At 41.4% G+C, this 19,505-nt stretch overlaps 1 protein-coding gene across 1 annotated transcript in view; it reads right to left on the bottom strand.

Annotated features, from left to right (window-relative positions):
* The window catches only part of ADGRV1 (adhesion G protein-coupled receptor V1), a 576,045-nt gene that overhangs the window by 200,363 nt on the left and 356,177 nt on the right, over positions 1-19,505 (bottom strand). Inside the window, exons 82-84 of the mRNA XM_040342090.1 lie at positions 17,999-18,138; positions 13,104-13,264; positions 9,081-9,181 (exon numbers count right to left, since the gene is read on the bottom strand). Coding sequence (XP_040198024.1) covers positions 9,081-9,181; positions 13,104-13,264; positions 17,999-18,138 — 402 coding nt within the window. The remainder of the gene's footprint in view (positions 1-9,080; positions 9,182-13,103; positions 13,265-17,998; positions 18,139-19,505) is intronic.

Genomic DNA, 19,505 nt, shown 5'->3' with positions numbered 1-19,505 from the left:
ACAAATACAGAGGAAATCTTCCAATGGGGACATCTGTTTAAAAGAGGATTTCCCTTACTTTGTAGAGATCTGCATAATTTCATGTTGTGTCCTGAGACAAGAAGTGAAGGAAAATCCCAATGGTACTTAGATAGCATTGCAAAAAATAAAAAGAGTTTTAAATGTTTTCTACGCTATCCATAACAAATATTTTTGGCTATAGACTTGATTTAAATTTTTGCATGTGTGCGCTATAATCTGTTTTGTACTGTATTTGGTCTTATAGCAGCACCAGCTTAGATGTATAGCATTTTTAGGGTGTGCCCACCAAGTATCTTTTTGTATTTTGTATAGACCCTGACCAGGTCTCTTGGCTGGAGCACCCCTCCCCCTCTTCATTACCTCACATTAGTGGCCACCATTGTATAGGAAGAATCCCTTCAGTTCTCCCACATAGAGGAGTATATCTCCCATGGTTGAGACCCAGGTTCTTTCATTCTATTACTAGGGTAGGACCCACTAATTCGGGGTACTTTGTCGCAGTAAGTGGGCTTAGCACTATATGACTATATAGTGTGACCAAACCCCCGTATTTTTGAATATGTTCAGGTGTTTTTAACTAGCCTTGCAGGATAAATGTCATTTTTGCATGTGTGCGCTATAATCTGTTTTGTACTGTATTTGGTCTTATAGCAGCACCAGCTTAGATGTATAGCATTTTTAGGGTGTGCCCACCAAGTATCTTTTTGTATTTTGTATAGACCCTGACCAGGTCTCTTGGCTGGAGCACCCCTCCCCCTCTTCATTACCTCACATTAGTGGCCACCATTGTATAGGAAGAATCCCTTCAGTTCTCCCACATAGAGGAGTATATCTCCCATGGTTGAGACCCAGGTTCTTTCATTCTATTACTAGGGTAGGACCCACTAATTCGGGGTACTTTGTCGCAGTAAGTGGGCTTAGCACTATATGACTATATAGTGTGACCAAACCCCCGTATTTTTGAATATGTTCAGGTGTTTTTAACTAGCCTTGCAGGATAAATGTCATTTTTGCATGTGTGCGCTATAATCTGTTTTGTACTGTATTTGGTCTTATAGCAGCACCAGCTTAGATGTATAGCATTTTTAGGGTGTGCCCACCAAGTATCTTTTTGTATTTTGATTTAAATTAAGGCTTATTTCTATATGCATCAGCATTCTGTAATTCTATTGGTCACAGTGCAGTGGGATGTGGTGGAATGTGTCATACCACATTGGACATAAAATGTCAATAAACCCACAAAACTGTCAGTACATGCTGTCTTACATGCTGTTCACTCTGGGGTTCTTTTTCTGTATTCTGCAAAAAGCATGGTTGATCCTGCAGTTCCCTTGCCCTCCCTCCTTGTCTGTATCTCTGCTGCAGCCTAAGATTGTGTAGACCAGCTGTTGCCACATCTGAGCATGCTCCAGTTTCAGTTCACTTCTAAGCTGCTTATTTAATTTCCTTATCTGTGCAGCCCACATGACTATAGATTGGGTGTATACACTCTAGAAAAATGACAGCCCACTCTCTCCCTCCTCCCCCATGCCCACTAAACAACTAAACACTATGGGGGTGGGATGTTACATGTGGATTCATGGAGGCTTCAACTCCCTGTAATTCTATGAACATACAAACAATAGACAAAGGCTGGAAGGGCATAAAACAGGTTGCGATTGGCAGAACCTTTCCTTAGATAGCCCACGTCATGTTTTTGCGCAAAAATATACACTATTTGAGTTCAAATACATATTTGTATGACCATTTAAAATATTTATTTGATATTATGGATTTTTCCATAATAGAAACTCCTACAGAAACTCCTAGTCCTCCTACTTATGTTTACCTGCAAATGAGCTGGGAAAGAGCTGGGTCACAACTGTATATCAATTATGAAAAAAGGTACTTAGAATTTATTTTTATTAAAATAAATACAGTGTCATCATCCATATCCATGAAGAGAAGGTTTAGTGTAAATTAAACAGTGTGTGTTTAGTATCACTTTAAAATTTCCATCTGATATGAATCAGCCCCCAAACCAAAAATGCAAAAAATGCATGCATGTTGCCCTGCATGCAGAGTTCAAAACACATTTATTTGATAAACATTTTATGGGCAAAATTAAAATTGCCTTTGGCACAGAGAAAGAAGTAGCCAACCATCGGTGACATATTTTTTTTAATTACAGTACAGGTTTGTGGGCAGTCATAGATGGACCAGAGGGATTGAGAAAATAAAAAACAAAAGACACATGCAACTGTAAATAAGTTTACTTGCTTTCATATGCACATTTAATTAGTGCTGGCAGTTTACTGAATGGGTGTGGGAGACGTCCACTTTTACAGTGCATGGACAGTATTCACAGCACTTCACTTCTTCCACATTTTTTTATGTTACAGCCTTGTTTCAAAATGGATTCAATTCATTATTTTCCTCTAAATTCTACAAACAATACCCCATAATGACAACGTGAAAGAATTTGTTTTTATTTTAATACATTTGCAAAGATTTCAATCAAAGACGGTGAGATGGGCCTTCGTTAGGGAGGTGACCAAGAACCCGATGTTCACTCTGACAAAGCTCCAGCATTTCTCTGGGGAGAGAGGAGAACTTTCCAGAAGAACAACCATCTCTGCAGCACTCCACCAATCAGGCCTGTATGTTAGAGTGGTCAGATGGAAGCCACTCCTCTGTAAAAGGCACATGACAGTCCGCCTGGAGTTTGCCAAACTCTCAGGCCTCGTACACACGACCGAGTTTCTCTGCAAAAACCAGCAAGTAACTTGCTGGGAGATATTTTTTTGCCGAGGAAACCGGTCGTGTGTACATTTTCGTTGAGGAAACTGTCGAGAAACTCGACGAGCCAAAAAGAGAGCAAGTTCTCTATTTCCTCGACGGGAATGGAGAAACTTGCCTTGTCGAGTTCCTCGACAGCCTAACAAGGAACTCGACGAGAAAAACAATTTGTTTCGCCCGTTGAGTTCCTCGGTCGTGTGTACGAGGCTTTAGACCATGAGAAACACAATTTTCTGGTCCGATAAAACAAAGATTGAACACTTTGGTCTGGAGGAAACCAGGCACTGTGCATCACCTGACCAATACCATCCCTACAGTGAAGCATGGTGGTGGCAGCATCATGCTATGGGGGTGTTTTTCAGCTGCAGGAACTGGGAGACTAGTCAGGATTGAGGGAACAATGAATGCAGCAATGAACAGAGACATCTTTGATGAAAACCTCCTCCAGAGCGCTCTGGACCTCAGACTGAGGCAGAGTCTTCCAACAGGACAACAACCCTAAGCAAACAGCTAAGATAACAAAGGAGTGGCTACGGGACAACTCTGTGAATGTCCTTGAGTGGCCCAGCCAGAGCCCAGACTTGAACCCGACTGAACATCTCTGGAGAGATCTGAAAATGGCTGATGAAACCTGATAGAGCTGGAGAGGTCCTGCAAAGAAGAATGGGAGAAACTGCCAAAAAATAGTTGAACAAGCTTGTAGCATCATACTCTAAAAATAATTGAGGCTGTAATTAGTGCCAAAGGTGCTTTAACAAAGTATTGAGCAAAGGCTCTGAATACTTTTGTACAGTACATGTGATTATTTTAGTTTTTTTATTTGTAATAAATTTGCAAAAAATTTCCAACAATCGTCTTTCACATTGTCATTATGGGGTATTGTTTGTAGAGTTTTGAGGAAAATAATGAATTTAATCAATTTTGGAATAAGGCTGTAACATAACAAAATGTGGAAAAAGTGAAGTGCTGTAAATACTTTCCGGATGCACTGTACAAGTAGGCCTAGCCAAGTACTGCAATTGCCATCACATTAACCAACCAAGTCAGAAGTTGTAATAAGATAAATATAAAAATATTTTGTTCTGGTTCTCTTCTCCTGTGCACAACTTTGTGATATTTATAATTTTTTTTGTTTTTACAGAATTGTTCTGTACAGTAAGTTCACAGAGGCTACAATATACAGTGAATCCATTGAGGCTTGGCATCATATGCTTTCTATTGCAGGACAGGGTTGAGTAAAGCACTAACTAGTATTAATGGAGTGATAAATCTTTGTGAGTGTTCAGAAATTCAATGCAAATGTGTGAAAACACTGCCATTTGAACCCAGCTTACATAAGTGATAAAAAAAGGATACACTCAGCTCAATGCCCCTTTCACACTGGGGCAGGAGGTGCGGTGGCGGTATAGCGCCGTTATTTTCAGCAGCGCTATACCATCAGAATTGCCACGAATGGCGGTGGTATTCGGCCTCTAGCGGTGTGGTTTTAACCTCTGCTAGTGGCTGTAAAAGGGTTAATACCGCCCGCAATGCGCCTCTGCAAAGGAGCATTGGTTGGCGGTATAGCTGCGGTGTCCCATTGTTTTCAATGGGAAGGAGCGGTGGAAGAGCGGTAAACACACTGCTCCTCTCACCGCTCCAAAGATGCTGCTAGCAGAACTTTTGGAGCGGCCCCGCCAGTGCATCGCCTCAGTGTGAAAGCACTCAGGCTTTCACACTGAGACTGCAGGGCAGGAGTTTTTCAAGCAGTATTTAGGCGCTATTTTTAGTGCTAAACTGCCTGAAAAGCTCCTCAGTGTGAAAGGGGTCTAACTGTGTGCCCACATCAAACCACTGCTCTGTCTTTTAGAAAACGTAGTCAATAAACTCGAGACTCAAACTCATACTTGCTAATATCACAGACCTGAGTCTTCTGAGGCTTGGTTCACACTTTTGCGATGCGGGAACCCTGCAAATCTATTGAGAGTTCCCGCATCGCACCCGACTCGCAAAGCAGTTCACATATGCAAACTACTGGGAGTGTCAATACATTGTTAATGACAGCCCCATTTCAGCTTGCATATTGCACAGCGAAATGACATTTTGGACATGAATCCGATCACGTGGGATCCAATTCTGTTGCAGACCAAAAAAAGGGTCCTGTGCGGGTTTGGTCCGAATGCGATGCAATATCAGCCATACTATCTGTATGGCTGAAATCGCATCACACGGACATCGCATGTGATTTGCACTGCAGTGCGAATCACATGGGATATCGCAGAGCGCACAAGTGTGAACCGGCACTGACACAGTTTACCAGATCTTTCATCTCGTTCATGAATCATTGCTTTTAAAAACACATTTTTTGCAGTTTCCTGCATGAGTTGGGAATGGATTTAGGATCAAGACAAACACAAGTGCTAAAATCAGCAAGAAAAAATGTATATATATATATATATACAGTATATATATATATATATATATATATATATATATATATATATATATATATATATATATATATATATTAGGGCTGGGGAAATTAAAGATTAATTCCTCGATTAATCTTAAATTTTTTTGATCGATCAAAATTCTTGCCGTCACCGGACAGCCTGGACAGTGAGACTTACCCTGCTTGATGCGAGCAAACTGCACCCATTGGATTGAGGTACCTTTGCATCTGTGGAGCAGGAGGATGCATCAGGCTCCATCAGGGGAAGGGGGCAAAAATAACCATCGTTTTCCTGTCCTAAGCAGTTTTGTGCAGACAAATCTTTGTGTATCGGCCACATCTGTTCCGTGCGAAAGACTGTTCAGTTCTTCAGGGTATATTGTCAATAAAATGCGATCATGTCTGGCTAAAGTGATGCCTACTTGTCTACTATAAAGTGACTGACAGTCAATATACTAGATACATTTTATAATTAAAGTTAAACTAACTTTCTACGTTTTTCTTAAAGTTTAATAAGAAAAAATTACTTACGTCAGTGCTACAGTTTGAATTTAAAACATATTTGTGTGAACTGTGAAGTTGAGCCATGGATTGTGGAAACTAACTAGTGTCGGTTGATTGTATTTACTGTATACCACATTTACCACTGACTAATGCAGAGTTGCAATGCAAGGAGATCAGCTAAAAGTAGTTGGATCTGTATGTGCATTATAATTAATCGAAATTAGTCGATTAATTGAACATGAAAATTTTAATCAGTAACAGCCCTAATATATATATATATATATATATATATATATATATATATATATATATATATATATATATATATATATATATCTATATATATAAAACTCAACGTGTGTATATATGTTCCAGCATCACGTTCAAACGGCTAAAGATATTAACATGAAACTTGGCACACATGTTACTTATATGTCAGCAACAAACATAGGATAGGTGGTTTAACCCTTACCCACCCCCATTTGCCATGGTCGGGGTTTTTCTCTAAAGTCCCATTCAACTCTATGGGAAATACATGTTACTTCATAACTTCCAAACGGCTGTAGATATTTCGATCACACTTGGTCACATGTTACTTATATGTCCACTTAAACTATAGGATAGTTAATTTATCCCTTAACTACCCCCATTTGTGAGGGTCAGGGTTTTTGTTTAAAGTCCCATGCAAATCAATGGGAAATGTATGTTCCCACATAACTTCTGTACGCCTGGAGATATTTCAATAATACCTGGTACACATATTACTTATATGCCAAATAAAAATATATGACAGTTAAATTAACCCTTACCTACACCCTTATATAAAAGATGGGTATATTTATATTACTATGATTTTCCTCCCCAAAAGGTTAAGATAGGAAGACCGGGCAACGCCGGGTATTCAGCTAGTATATATATATATATACATATAAATATACATATACGTATACATATATAGTGCCCTGCTCCCAAAGATGGGGGCGCTATTTCAAATTTAGGGGATGTCTGGGCCAATAGTCTGGGCCCTTGTTGGAACGCAGATGTACCATGGTGTATTAGGTGTCCCTCCTCGGCTGCAGTACAGTGGGAGTGGTGACCCCGCTGTGCATGCTGGGAGGGGATACTTAAGGGGCAGACGCCGTTTTTCGGGGTCCTTCGCCTTGTGGCCCTCCTGGCGCGAGGTGGGCGTGTGTGATTTCAGTTTCGGGACCACGTTGGTCTGAGGCTTTGTTCTTGTCGAGTAGGCCTAGCTGTCCTGGCTGGGGCCTATGCTCTGAAAGTGATCCTGTGCTGTCTGTCCTGCGGGAAGTAGCCACTCAATGAAGGAAGCCAGGGGAGGACCTGTCCCGGAAAGGACCGAGCGGAAGGCTGGTACTTTGGGAGAGGCCTGGAAACTTATTGAAGGATGCACCGTAGCCTACAACACCTTACAGTCCTCCGGATTGCTTAAAGGCCATTTGGCTGTAATGCAGGAGGTTTGGGACTTTATAAAATCCTGTGGCAGAGGATTCCTGAATATCCATTCTGTGTTCTCAGACGGTCTGTGGCAGAGACTGTTTCCTATACTGTCCGTGCTTCACTCCGGCTGCTAGGCCATGTGAGAGGGGTCTATCCGGGTGAGCAATACCCACTCAGGATTGAGTGGCGAATATTGGAGCCTTGAATATTGTTGTGCATTTTGTACCGCGTACCTGAACCTTCCCCTTCTCTTTATACTCTCTACTTTCCTCGCAAGTTTTACGCAGTGAAAATAAAGCCTACAGTTGAAGGTTTTACATTTTGTGTGGACATTCCAATTACTACAGACTTCCTCCCTTGGACAACGAACTTAGAGGTAATGTGCATTTCCCAAAATCTAAACCAGCAGCTCCTTCTGGGGTAGTGCTATATATATATTCAATTAGAGTCTGAAAGGGTGTGTGTGGGGGGCTACACTTTGTTTTCTGCTTGTGGTTCCCCCAAGTCCATAAAGCTGAACCAAAAACTGAACTCCCATCCCACATTGGCTTCTGCTGCAGATCGAGCAGCTGTTATCCAAAAGGGCGGTTAAACATAAGTTGATTGGTAGATCGACTTCTGTTCAACTTCAGTGGCAACACATGGATCAAAATTTGGGTGGTCCCTGCTGAACTGGCTGAATTTCAATCCATCTATGGCCACCTTAAGAGCTGGTTCACACACGGGGGCGACCTGTCAGGCGACTCAGCCGCCTGACAAGTCGCAGTCCGCAGTAGTCAATGGAACCGTTCTAATAGGAGCGACGAAAGTCGCTCCGACTTAGAAAAAGGTTCCTGTACGACTTTGGGGGCGACTCGGGGCGACTTGCATTGACTTCAATACAGAAGTCATTTTGCAAGTTGCCTCTCAAGTCGCCTTGAGATCGCCTCGCCCAAAGTCGTGCCGCCTGTGTGTGAACCGGCTCTAAGGGTCTGGTTTGTATTGTTAGGGTGAACCCCACATAAACATACCAGACTCTTCTGAAGCAAAGGAAAAAACAAACAAGGGTGCAGAAGAAGTGTTTTAACCTGAAGAATTTACGACAAACAATAATAGTACACCCACATGTAGTTAGGTGTCTCCAGCATCAGAGCCATCCACAGAGCCAAGATGAAAACACACTGGGATCTTCCTGTCAGTTACAAACGCTGGTACCTGCAGGCTGTACCTACTGTACTTAGAGAGCTGTCAAAAGCAGTATCGGTGGCCGGTCTGAAGACTTGTGTGAGACAAGCAGGGCATGTGGACAGAGAGGCAACACATTTCAGAGCCATGTCCCCTTTGTCAAGCCTAAACGCTGTGTGTTACATAGTGTTTTTGTACAGGAGCACTTGGGGACTACAAGCCACAGAGGAACTTTACTAAACAACTACACAAATTAAACTACCGGTAATTAGAATACAATTATCATCTGTAGTTGTTTAGTTGCTTAGTTGTTTAGTTGCTCCACACTTTGTAGTAATGCAGCTATCATTGTTAAAGCGTTGATTTCGTTTTTTTAGCTTCCCCAGCAGCTAGCCAAACTGGACCAATGTACGTATACAATACAGATAATGCCTGGAGCTCAGCCTTTGCATATGATGTTTGAAAGTGTTTTTTTTTTTATTTAGATTTTTGTATTTTTTTATTATTTTTTTTTATTTTGGTGCCTACACGTGATGTGCCCTAACTTACTGTATATGTCACTTTTTTGCAACTAAAACTGATGTACCATCTGAACAATGCTGTAACAACTTTGTAATATTTTGAAAGACCTCAGTAAAATAAAAAAATTAAAAACTTCTTACACCATCTGACTGTTACCCTTAACTTTAGTCCCCTGCTTTATTCATGGATTGATGTCTCTTACCTGAGTTCCTAAACAGGCCACCATCATGTGTGTTAGGAGCTTAGCTGCAAACGTGGAGGTCCTAGTACAGAATAACTGGGAGAGGATGGCTAACGTAAACCCTGCCAAGAAAAAAAAAAAAAACATACATAAGTTAGCCATTAGACATTAGCGATCATAACAATACATGTTGTATAGACTGATGGCACCATTAGGCACAATCAATAAAGACAAGGAGTTTTTTTCATGAACATTTTTCAATTCTAGAACCTCCTTCAAAACGACTTCACTGGTGTTGAAACAATCAGTGTCATTTAAAACACATGCACCTGGATAAACTGATTTATAAATATTATCCTTGGAGCCAACGGCGGTTCTTTTGAATGGTGTGCGTGTGTACACTCGGCCGGCAAGAGAAACTTGCCAGGAATCCCGTCAGGAAAAACAACGTTTTTTCCCTGACGAGAATCTGGGCCGTGTGTACAGGGCTTAACTCTGGGTTTAACGGTATAAATTAATTCTGTTCAACTTGCAGGACTAACAAAAATAATCTGATAGACTTCTCCATCCACACTATACAGCATGGATGGAGGAATCTCCTGCTGAGGCTATTGTTATAATAACAGAACAGCAGTGGTATCCAATCAGATAGTTGGCTGACAATTTTTGACACTGCTCCTTTGATTTTTCACCCTTTTTGTGTATTTCTGTGGCACTTCAAGAAGTGAGCATGGCGTGTATAGGTACATTTACAAAAAGCATAGTAGACACATCATTAAATCAAGCTCATAGCTGCTGCTTCACCTGTGACCTTAGTGCCCGCTTCAAGAGCCAGTGAAGGGCTTCCCAATTAAATGTGAATGGACAGATCAACAGCCACATCATTACTTTTATGGGTTGCTCGAAGTGCGCCCCCTCCCCTATGGCAGTTTCGGGCTTTCTTGTCACTCCTGGGACTGTGGGAAACTGCTTCCCCAGAAGGAGCACGGGGAACTCATGGTACACCCGTTCCCCAATCCCTCCAGAGGCTATCGATCCCAGAAGCAATGTTTATTATGTCACTTCCGGGGTCACAGGTGTCATTCCTCAGCTAGTGTAGCCAAGTATGCAGCTATTCTAGCACAATCAGTGTTTGAATAGCTGTACTGGAGGGTAGGGAAGACATTGGGGGTCTATAAAGGGTACATGTCACCTGCCTATGCTATTGCATAGGGTGCTTTTTAGCAATAAAGTAAAAAATAAAACAAAAAATAATAATAAAATAAATAAATAAAAATAACACATTTTTAAAATGGTTGTAAACCTTTTACAACCACTTTTTGCTACAGGTAGGCATATAATAAGACTTACCTGTAGCTACCCCGGATATCTCCTAAACCTGCACGGTTTAGGAGATATCCCCTGCATCGGTATGTGCCGACGTCATCTGCTCATGCACACTAAAGCAAGGGCACGTCCGTGCCCTGGCTTCAGCTAGTATGCCATTACTGGCAGGAGTGAAATCATCGTGGCTCCGGTTAATCACAGCGCCAGAGCCCGCAATGGCGGAATTAACTCCAGGAGCAATGTCGCCGGCCGGAGCGGTGTACGTGGAGTCCTGTGGGGGCTTTGATCTAAGGTAAGTAATTCATAATGAGCTAGTATGCTATGTATACTAGCTCATTAAACCTTTGTCTTGCAGTTTTTTTTTATTTGTTTACAACCACTTTAAGCATCCCCCGTACCCCCCACACATCCCATATAAAAAAATTAGATATAGGCCAAGCATGTGTATGTAAACATTGATTGCAGCACACATGTGAGGCATTGTCACGCATGTCAGGGTGAGAGAAAAATATGGTTAACTCTAAAATGATAAACTGTAATTTTGGGTACCATACTTTTTCATGATTCCACAGGTGTGTGCAATTTTAAGACTTGAGATGTTTGGTATCTATTTATTCAACACAACCTCATCTTTTATATTTTACCATAAATTGGGTATATTAGTTTTGTTTGCACTAGAATTAATTCTAGTGCATTTTTTCCTGAAAATATGTGCTTCATAAATAAGTGCACAGATCATTCCAATCATTTTACAGTGATATCTAGCCAAAAATGTTTAATTTAACGTGTGCAAAAAATGTAAAAAATGCTCTGGCAGGCAAGTGACTAAAGAGGCTAAGGGGAAGATTTACTAAAACTGGTGCACACAGAAAGAATCTGGTGCAGCTGTGCATAGTAATCAATCATCTTCTAACTTCAGCTTGTTCAATTAAGATTTAACAATGAGGCCGGGTTCACACTGGTACGACAACTGCTCGACGTATGAAAATCAATGAGAGCCGTCCTAACTGGTCCGACACAGGTTGGTCCGACTTTGAAAATGCTCCCTGCACTACTTTTGGTCCGACTTTGATTCTACTTCAGCCCATTGAATATCACTGAAGTCGGATCAAAGTCGAATTGCAGTCTTAACTGATCCGACTTTGGCATGCATTTTGTGCTTTGATGATCTTGAAGGGGAATTCCACTCCAAATTAAAAAAAAAAACGGCATGGGTCCCCCCTCCAAGACCATACCAGACCCTTCAGTCTGGCATTGTCAGAATCAAAGTAGGATCCCCATTCATTGAAGTTGGACAGATGTCAGACTTCAAGTCACAGGGCAAAGTCAGATCCACAGTCGTACGACTGTCGTGTCATACCAGTGTGAACCCAGTCTGAGGCTGGGTTCACACTGGTACAACATACGCTCCGACTTTGGGAGCACATGTAGCATGACGTGTGTAAATAAATAATTCCCTATGGCCGGGTTCACACGTGTACAACAAACGCTCCGACAATGGGAGCTCATGTTGCATGACGTGTACAAAGCAATGGTTCCTTATGAGAGTCTTAACTGGTCCGACACAAGTTGATCCGACTTTGAAAAAGGTTCCTGCACTATTTTGGTCCAACTTTGATCCTACTTCAGCCCATTGAATATCACTGAAGTCGGATCAAAGTAGGATCCTTGTCCTAACTATCCAACTTGTGACATCTGACATGGTGATTACAGCAGCAGTAAAAGGAATTTATGTCACATTGGGATTGTTTTGATTGGTCTCAAAGAAAAATCTGATCTTGTTTATTCAATTCGGATGGAAACAGGACCGAAGTAGGACCAATGTAGAAGGGCAAAGTAGGATGACAGTCGTACAACAGTCATGTCATATCAGTGTGAACCCAGCCTAAGGCCGGGTTCACACTGGTACGACACGACTGTCGTACTACTTTGGTTTCGACTTTGCCTCTGCACCCCCCCACCCCAAAGCACCTTGCCCCCATGTTGATGGGGACAAGGGTCTCTTCCCGACAACTATGGGCAGTGGTTGTGGGGGTCTGCGGGCAGGGGGATTATCGGAATGTGGAAGCCCCCAGATCCCGGCCCCCCACCCTATGTGAAGTACATTGCACCCCTACTCATTCACCCGAAAAAGTGTGAAAAACAAATAAACCAGTACACAGTCCTTTATTGAAGTAGCTCCAATGTGTCTTCTCCCTCCGCTATTCTCTCTACAGTGATGTCTTCTTCCTCCGGTTCTTCTCCCTGCGCTGATGTCTTCTTCCTCTGGTTCTTCTGCCTCCGCTGTTGTGTTAGCTCCAGTGTGTGCCATTACTTTTCTGATCCTCAGAGCACAAGTCGCATGACACAAGTCGTGTCAGTTAAGACAATGATCCAACTTGGATGTAACTTACATTCAAATCAATGGGCTGAATTCATGCCCAAGTCGGATCAAAGTAGTACAGGAACTTTTTTCTAAGTCAAATCGACTTGTGTTGGACCAGTTAAGACGACTCTCATAGGGAACCATTAATTATTCATGTCATGCGACATGTGCTCCTAATGTCGGAGCGTTTCTCGTACCAGTGTGAACCGGGCCTAAAACCTGGAAGCTGACTGGTTACAGCTGCACCAGATTTTAGTAAATCTACCCCTAAGTGTTACCCATCTATATTGGTGGTAGGCATAAGACATATACGTTATATAAACACTATACATTTTTTAATGAAAACCACTAACCAGAAATGCAAATAAATCCAGCAAAAAAAAAGGCTTCATTGTAGGATGAAAGGTCATCAATGTGAGCAAACACAGCATAGGAGGACATGTGCGAGCAGGCACACTCCACATACTCTGTTGTGTCTGACACCACTCTGCACAAAGGAACATTTGGAAGCCATCTACAAAAACAAAATACATAGAATTACTCTCACATTTCAACAAAATAACTGCTATTACTAAGAAAAACATTTGCACAAATTCTGGTAAGCAACACCTTTAAACAAGAATGCAAAATATGTGCACCACTCTATACAGTTCCTTGAAACTTCATTCCAAGTACAATGAAAAGCCTAGCCCATGATCAAAATATACCTTAAGCTCTTTGGACTCTGTGAACTTAACACGTTTTTAGCAGTACACAAATAGTGACTGATTGACGACAGTGACATGAAGGATGAAGACCGTGCTGAAAGGCCCCATGCTCTGTGAGCAGGTCACTGAGTCTGCATAGCTGGAGGATACAGACTATTTTGGTTCATGCTAGCTGGTAAGGAATAGCTATGTCTCAGCAAACTGATTGTAAATGTAAAACACAGGAATAGAAAGTTGCCAACAAAACTGAAATAAACTATTGACCACTCATAGGGACATGGATGTGGGAAAGTACTGGGCCTCCTTGTACATTTGTAGTAGGAGACAAATGCAGAGTCATTACATGGAAAGATATGCAGCCATATGGATTTAGCTAGTAGGGCAGATGAATACCAGGATGAAAATTAGAACCATTCAACAGGCAATATGTATCCCCTCGGTGAGTTTAAAGTAAGGTGACCAGATTTTTTTAATGAAATCCGGGGCCTTTTTTTTTTTTTTTTTAACTAGTAATGGCGGCAATCATTGACTTTCTGCCCCCGCCTCACAGCCTGTTAAGTCTCACTCTCCAGGCCCTGGCTACTACTGGGTGGGGAGCGGAGGAAGATCACTCCACCAGGGAAGACAAGGAGATAAGCAGGAAGACGGCTGGCCTGGACTTGAGCCAAGGCAGAAGAACATGTGAGCGGAGCTGAATGGACATGCGCCTGAAACTGAAGAAATATTCCCTCTGCTCCGACCAGAACATGATCATCAGATAGGGGCACAGATAATGGAAAAAATACACCCCCCTAAGCTAGTAGGTGCGGTGGAGTGGGGGGTGCAATACAGATTTTGTTTTTTTAATTCTACACTGACTGTCTTTGAAATTGCCCCAGCCCCTGTACAAATCCAATCAGGGGACAAAACCGGGGACAGACTTGGTCCGGGGACAGTGTGCTCAATCCTGGGACTGTCCCTGGAAACTGGGGATGTCTGGTCACCCTAGTTTAAAGCGACACTGTACTAGGAAAGGAGTCAGAAAACCAAAGGCAGAGGTTACCTGAAATGGTAATGTAGTAATTTTCTAAGCCTGGCTGGACTCTCTGAATAACCCTGACATCTGGGGTGAAGAAAGTACTGGCTACTTCCCACATCTATATGGCAATCGTCAGTTCCTGAACATCGGATTTCCAAGTCTTGTTGGCCATATCTAAGCTTATTTGAATGCTATCAGAAAGTTGGTATTTTGAGGGAACTTCTAGAGGTCTCAGTGGCTCTTTACTAAAGGTTAAAAGTAACATTACAGGTATGCGCTGACACCTTAGGGTGCTTGCTATGCAGAATTACCATTGGTCTAATGACACAGAGATTTCTGAGGAAATTTGAGTACCCTATGAAGCCACTTAAAGCGGTGTTCTACCTGGGGGAAAAAAATAAAAAATAACTGTCAGCCGCTACAAATACTGTAGCTGCTGACTTTTAATATATGGACACTTACCTGTCCAGGGAGCCTGCAATGTCGGCCGATTTTCAGGTCAGCTGTCAGGTGCTGGTAAGGTAAATCAGTAGTGAAGCACTATGCTTTCTAACTGACCGAGTGACGGAGGAAGGAGGAGGGGGGCCAGAGGACAGCGGCACTGTCACCCCGGAAGTGGGGAAGGGTACCTGTCAAAAACAGTTAACCGTTCCCCCCCTTAAAATTGTCACTGCCAAATGTAAACAGATAAGGGGGGAAGAAGCAGATAAGCGGAGTTCCAATTTTGGGTGGAACTCAGCTTTAAGCTGGTCATAGAGGGATTGAAATTTGGCTGGTTCAGCAATGACTGGCAGAATTTTGATCCATGTGTGTCCAGGTATATGTATTATAACTGTGGATTTAAAGATGGCCATAGATTACAAATTCTGTTTTCTTTTTTGATCAGCCAGTAGGCTAAATGAAAAAAAATTAATGGCAAAAGTCGATCATTAGATTGACTTTTGTGGAACAGGCTTGTTGGAATTTGTTTTTCGATTAGCCAGCTGCAGTCAATCAGATGCAGTCATTGTATTCCCACGGTGGAATGTCCCACTGTTAGAATGCAATGTCCCAGCAAGGAGGATTCCTCTAGCCACCTTGCTTGTGTGGATAGAGGCATTTTAAATCCACAGTTCTAATACATATACTGTATGATGTAAGAAACAATTATTCGGCACTCAATTAAATATGATTTTTTTTTAAATGCCATAGCAGGTGGAAATCTCCACTCTCCCCGGGAAGGTGTCCTGAATTCTTTCCTTTATGTGAAAAATCATGAACTCTCACTGTATCTTGTGACCCTTAATAAATATGTAGGTTAAATAAAGCTTGATGAACACTATGGAGGTTATTTACTAAAGGAAAATCCACTTTGCACTACAATTGCAAACTACAAGTGCAAAGTGCACTTGAAATTGCACTGGAATTGCACTTGGAAGTGCAGTCGCTGTAAATCTGAGGGGAAGATCTGAAATGAGGGGAAGCTCTGCTGATTTTATTATCCAATCATATGCAAGCTAAAATTATGTTTTTTATTTTCCTTGCATGTCCCCCTCGAATCTACAGTGACTGCACTTCCAAGTGCACATTCACTGCAATTTCAAGCGCACTTTGCACTTGTAGTTTGCACTTTAGTGTACTGTAGTGCAAAGTAGATTTGCCTTTTGTAAATAACCCCCTATGTTTTTCTTCTTTCTCCTACCTGTTGTCCACCTCTTAATTCCTCCAAATGTGTATCGAGAAAAGAAAAAAATATATATAGTGTAATGTGCCATGAACCAAATTTTATATATAATTTTATATATAATTGTGCTCACATCCAAACATTGGGGATGCCTAGGTATGCAGGGGCCACAGTGGGGTGTTTTTACATTTAAAAGTTGGGAAGGAGTTGCCAGATATAGGATCCGCCCTGGATGCCAAATTCTCTATGTACGCCCCTGCCTAGATGTAGATTTCCTCCCACTTCATGTTGCCTCCCTCTGTTTGTAAGTAGGAGTCGTTTGTAAGTTGGATGTTTGTAACCCGGGGGCCGTCTGTATAGACAATGCTGCTTAGCCTGGAGTTCAGTTAAATGTAACTAGAAGAATATTATTTTCTTATTTTCATTGTACTTGCCAAATACAGTACAGGTGAAACTGGAAAAATTTGAATATTGTGCAAAAGTTCATTTATTTCACTAATGCAACTTTAGGGGTGAAACTAATATTTGAGACTCATTCCAAGCATAGCAAGATAGTTGAAGCTGTGATTTGTCATAATTGTGATGATTATGGCTTACAGCTCATGAAAATCCCAAATCCACAATCTCAGAAAATTAGAATATCTGGCTAAAGTAAAACAGACCCGGTCTGCTGCCCAGTGGTCCAAAGTCCTCTTTTCCGATAAGACCAAATTTTGCATCTTATTTGGAAACCAAGGAGCTGGAGTATGGAGGAAGAATGGAGAGGCACACACTGCAAGATGCTTGACGTCCAGTGTGAAGTTTCCACAGTCTGTGTTGATTTGGGGAGCCATGTCATCTGCTGGTGTTGGTCCACTGTCCACTAAGTCCAGGGTCAACGCAGCCGTCTACCAGGAGATTTTGGAGCACTTCATGCTTCCTTTCGCAGACGAGCTCTATGGGGATGCTGACTTCATTTTCCAGCAGGACTTGGCACCTGCCCACACTGCCAAAAGCACCAAAACCTGGTTCAATGACCGCGAGATTACTGTGCTTGATTGGCCAGCAAACTCGCCTGACTTGAATCCCATGGAAAATCTATGGGGCATTACTAAGAGAAAGATGAGAGACATGAGACCGAACAATGCAGAAGAGCTGAAGTCCGCTATTGAAGCATCATGGTCTTCCATAACACCTCAGCAGTGCCACAGGCTGATAGCTTCCATGCCACGCCACATTGAGGCAGAAATTGCTGCAAAAGAGGCCCAAACCAAGTACTGAGTACATATGCATGCTTATACTTTTCAGAGGTCCGATATTGTTCTATGTACAATCCTTGTTTTATTGATTGCATGTAATATTCTAATTTTCTGAGATTGTGGATTTGGGGTTTTCATGAGCTGTAAGCCATAATCATCACAATTATGACAAATCACGGCCTGAACTATCTTGCTTTGCATGTAATGATTCTATCTCATATATTAGTTTCACCTTTTAAGTTGCATTAGTGAAATAAATTAACTTGTGCACGATATTTACATTTTTTGGAGTTTCACCTGTATATAGCTCTATTCTGTGAATTTCTATTTAACTTGATGTTTATCTGTTTTCTTTGTTATCAGAATATAACATGAAAGGGCTTTTATAAGCATGCTTAGTGTCTTATTAACCAGTTTTTGACTAATATATGGCCAGCTAATAAACAACCCTTTTAAATTAGGGTAAGCATCAACCTTGTGTGTACTTACCTTTACCCTTGTAACTCCCCCCCCCCCCAAATAAACAAAAAACACAAAGAGAGATGTAACCTGTAATAAACTTTCCAAAGGAAGGGGAACAGGAACAAGGTACAGTACCCAATTATTCACAGTCATCTGGTACCTTTCTGATGCTTGATTCCACAGAAGGCACTGTGACATTTGTGGTACAATGCGACCTCCAGCTGCCTTAATCCTATACACAACTTCATTGTCTTCAGCCAATTGATAAGAGAAGTTACCTTTCACGCTCACTGCTAAAATCTAGAATCACATGAATGACAGACAATATAACATGCTGTTCAAAATTAACACAATTAAAACTAAAGTAAAACTATAGGCAAAACTTTTTTTATTTTGGATAGAGTAAGGGAGGGTTATAACCCCTGTCAGTTTTTTTCGCCATCTGTGTTTTATTGGGGAGATTTCTCATCACTTCCTGTCCCATAGGCAACACAGCAAGTGAGAGGAAATCCCTGAAAATTAATGAAATCCCTTGGGGACCCCCAGCTTACCAAAACTAGTGTCCCCATTGGAAGATTTCCCCTCTGTTACTTTTCTGGGGATAACCAAAAATGTGGGACTTTCTTTTACTTTTACTTTCACTTTCATGATAATGGTAAACAGGACAACTAGAGAGGATGAATCTCCTCAACAGGGGCACAGACATCAATATAAACTGACAGGGGTTCTAATCCATCTCCACACTACCCAATACTAAAAAAAAGGTTTCCCTTTTGTTATACTTTAATACAAATGACACAGTTTCAACAATAATTGTAAAATAAAAAATCTGTAAGCAATATCCAGTTGAAGTGACTAAGTTGCTATACAAAAGATCAACAAAGGTACACCTGTATTGGAATACTGGAATTTTTTTTCCCTTTCTGACTGTCAATGCTGCCAAATCAAAGGCATCAATGATATGAAATCTTATGCCGTGTACACACCATCACTTTATGTGATGAAAAAAAACGACACTTTCTGTGAAGTAAAAAATGACGTTTTTGAAACTTCAATTTTCAAAGACGAAGTTGCCTACACACCATCGTTTTTCTCCCAATGTTCTTGCAAAGTGAGGTTACGTTCCACCACGTTTTACCAGCTTCTGGGCATGCGTGGATGAAAAAACGTCTTAGAAAACGACGTTTTTTGCTACACACGGTCAATTTCTGTGAAGTAAAAAGTGCACTTTTGAAAAACGACACATAAAATTGAAGCATGCTTCAATTTTTTTTGGTCGTTTTTTACAAGACATAAAACGACGTTTTCCCCCACACACAGTCAATTAAAGTGACGTTTTTAAAAACGTCATTTTTTTTCATCACATAAAGTGATGGTGTGTATGCGGCATTACTCAGAAGTCTGCTGGGAAACCAACAATTCACAGAGCTTTAGGTTTCTTGGTCCCCCGCAGCTCTCGCTGGTTCCTCCTGCCAACCTCCATTTTACTGCAAGGAATAGTGACTATAAGTGGAACTGACAGCTGCCAATGATCCAGGAGATAGAAATTAAACAAAGACTATGCAGCAGGGTTGTGTGGATCACAAAGCTGACTTAACAGAATTGTAAATCTTTTGACATGTAAAACAGTATCCTGGTTGATTTTAGTTTTAAGCTACAAGTATTGG

Source organism: Rana temporaria, chromosome 1 (genome assembly GCF_905171775.1).
Source record: "Rana temporaria chromosome 1, aRanTem1.1, whole genome shotgun sequence".
Classification (NCBI taxonomy): Eukaryota; Metazoa; Chordata; class Amphibia; order Anura; family Ranidae; genus Rana; species Rana temporaria.
The sequence above is the reverse complement of the archived record's forward strand: the minus strand, read 5'-3'. Positions and strand labels throughout refer to the sequence as shown.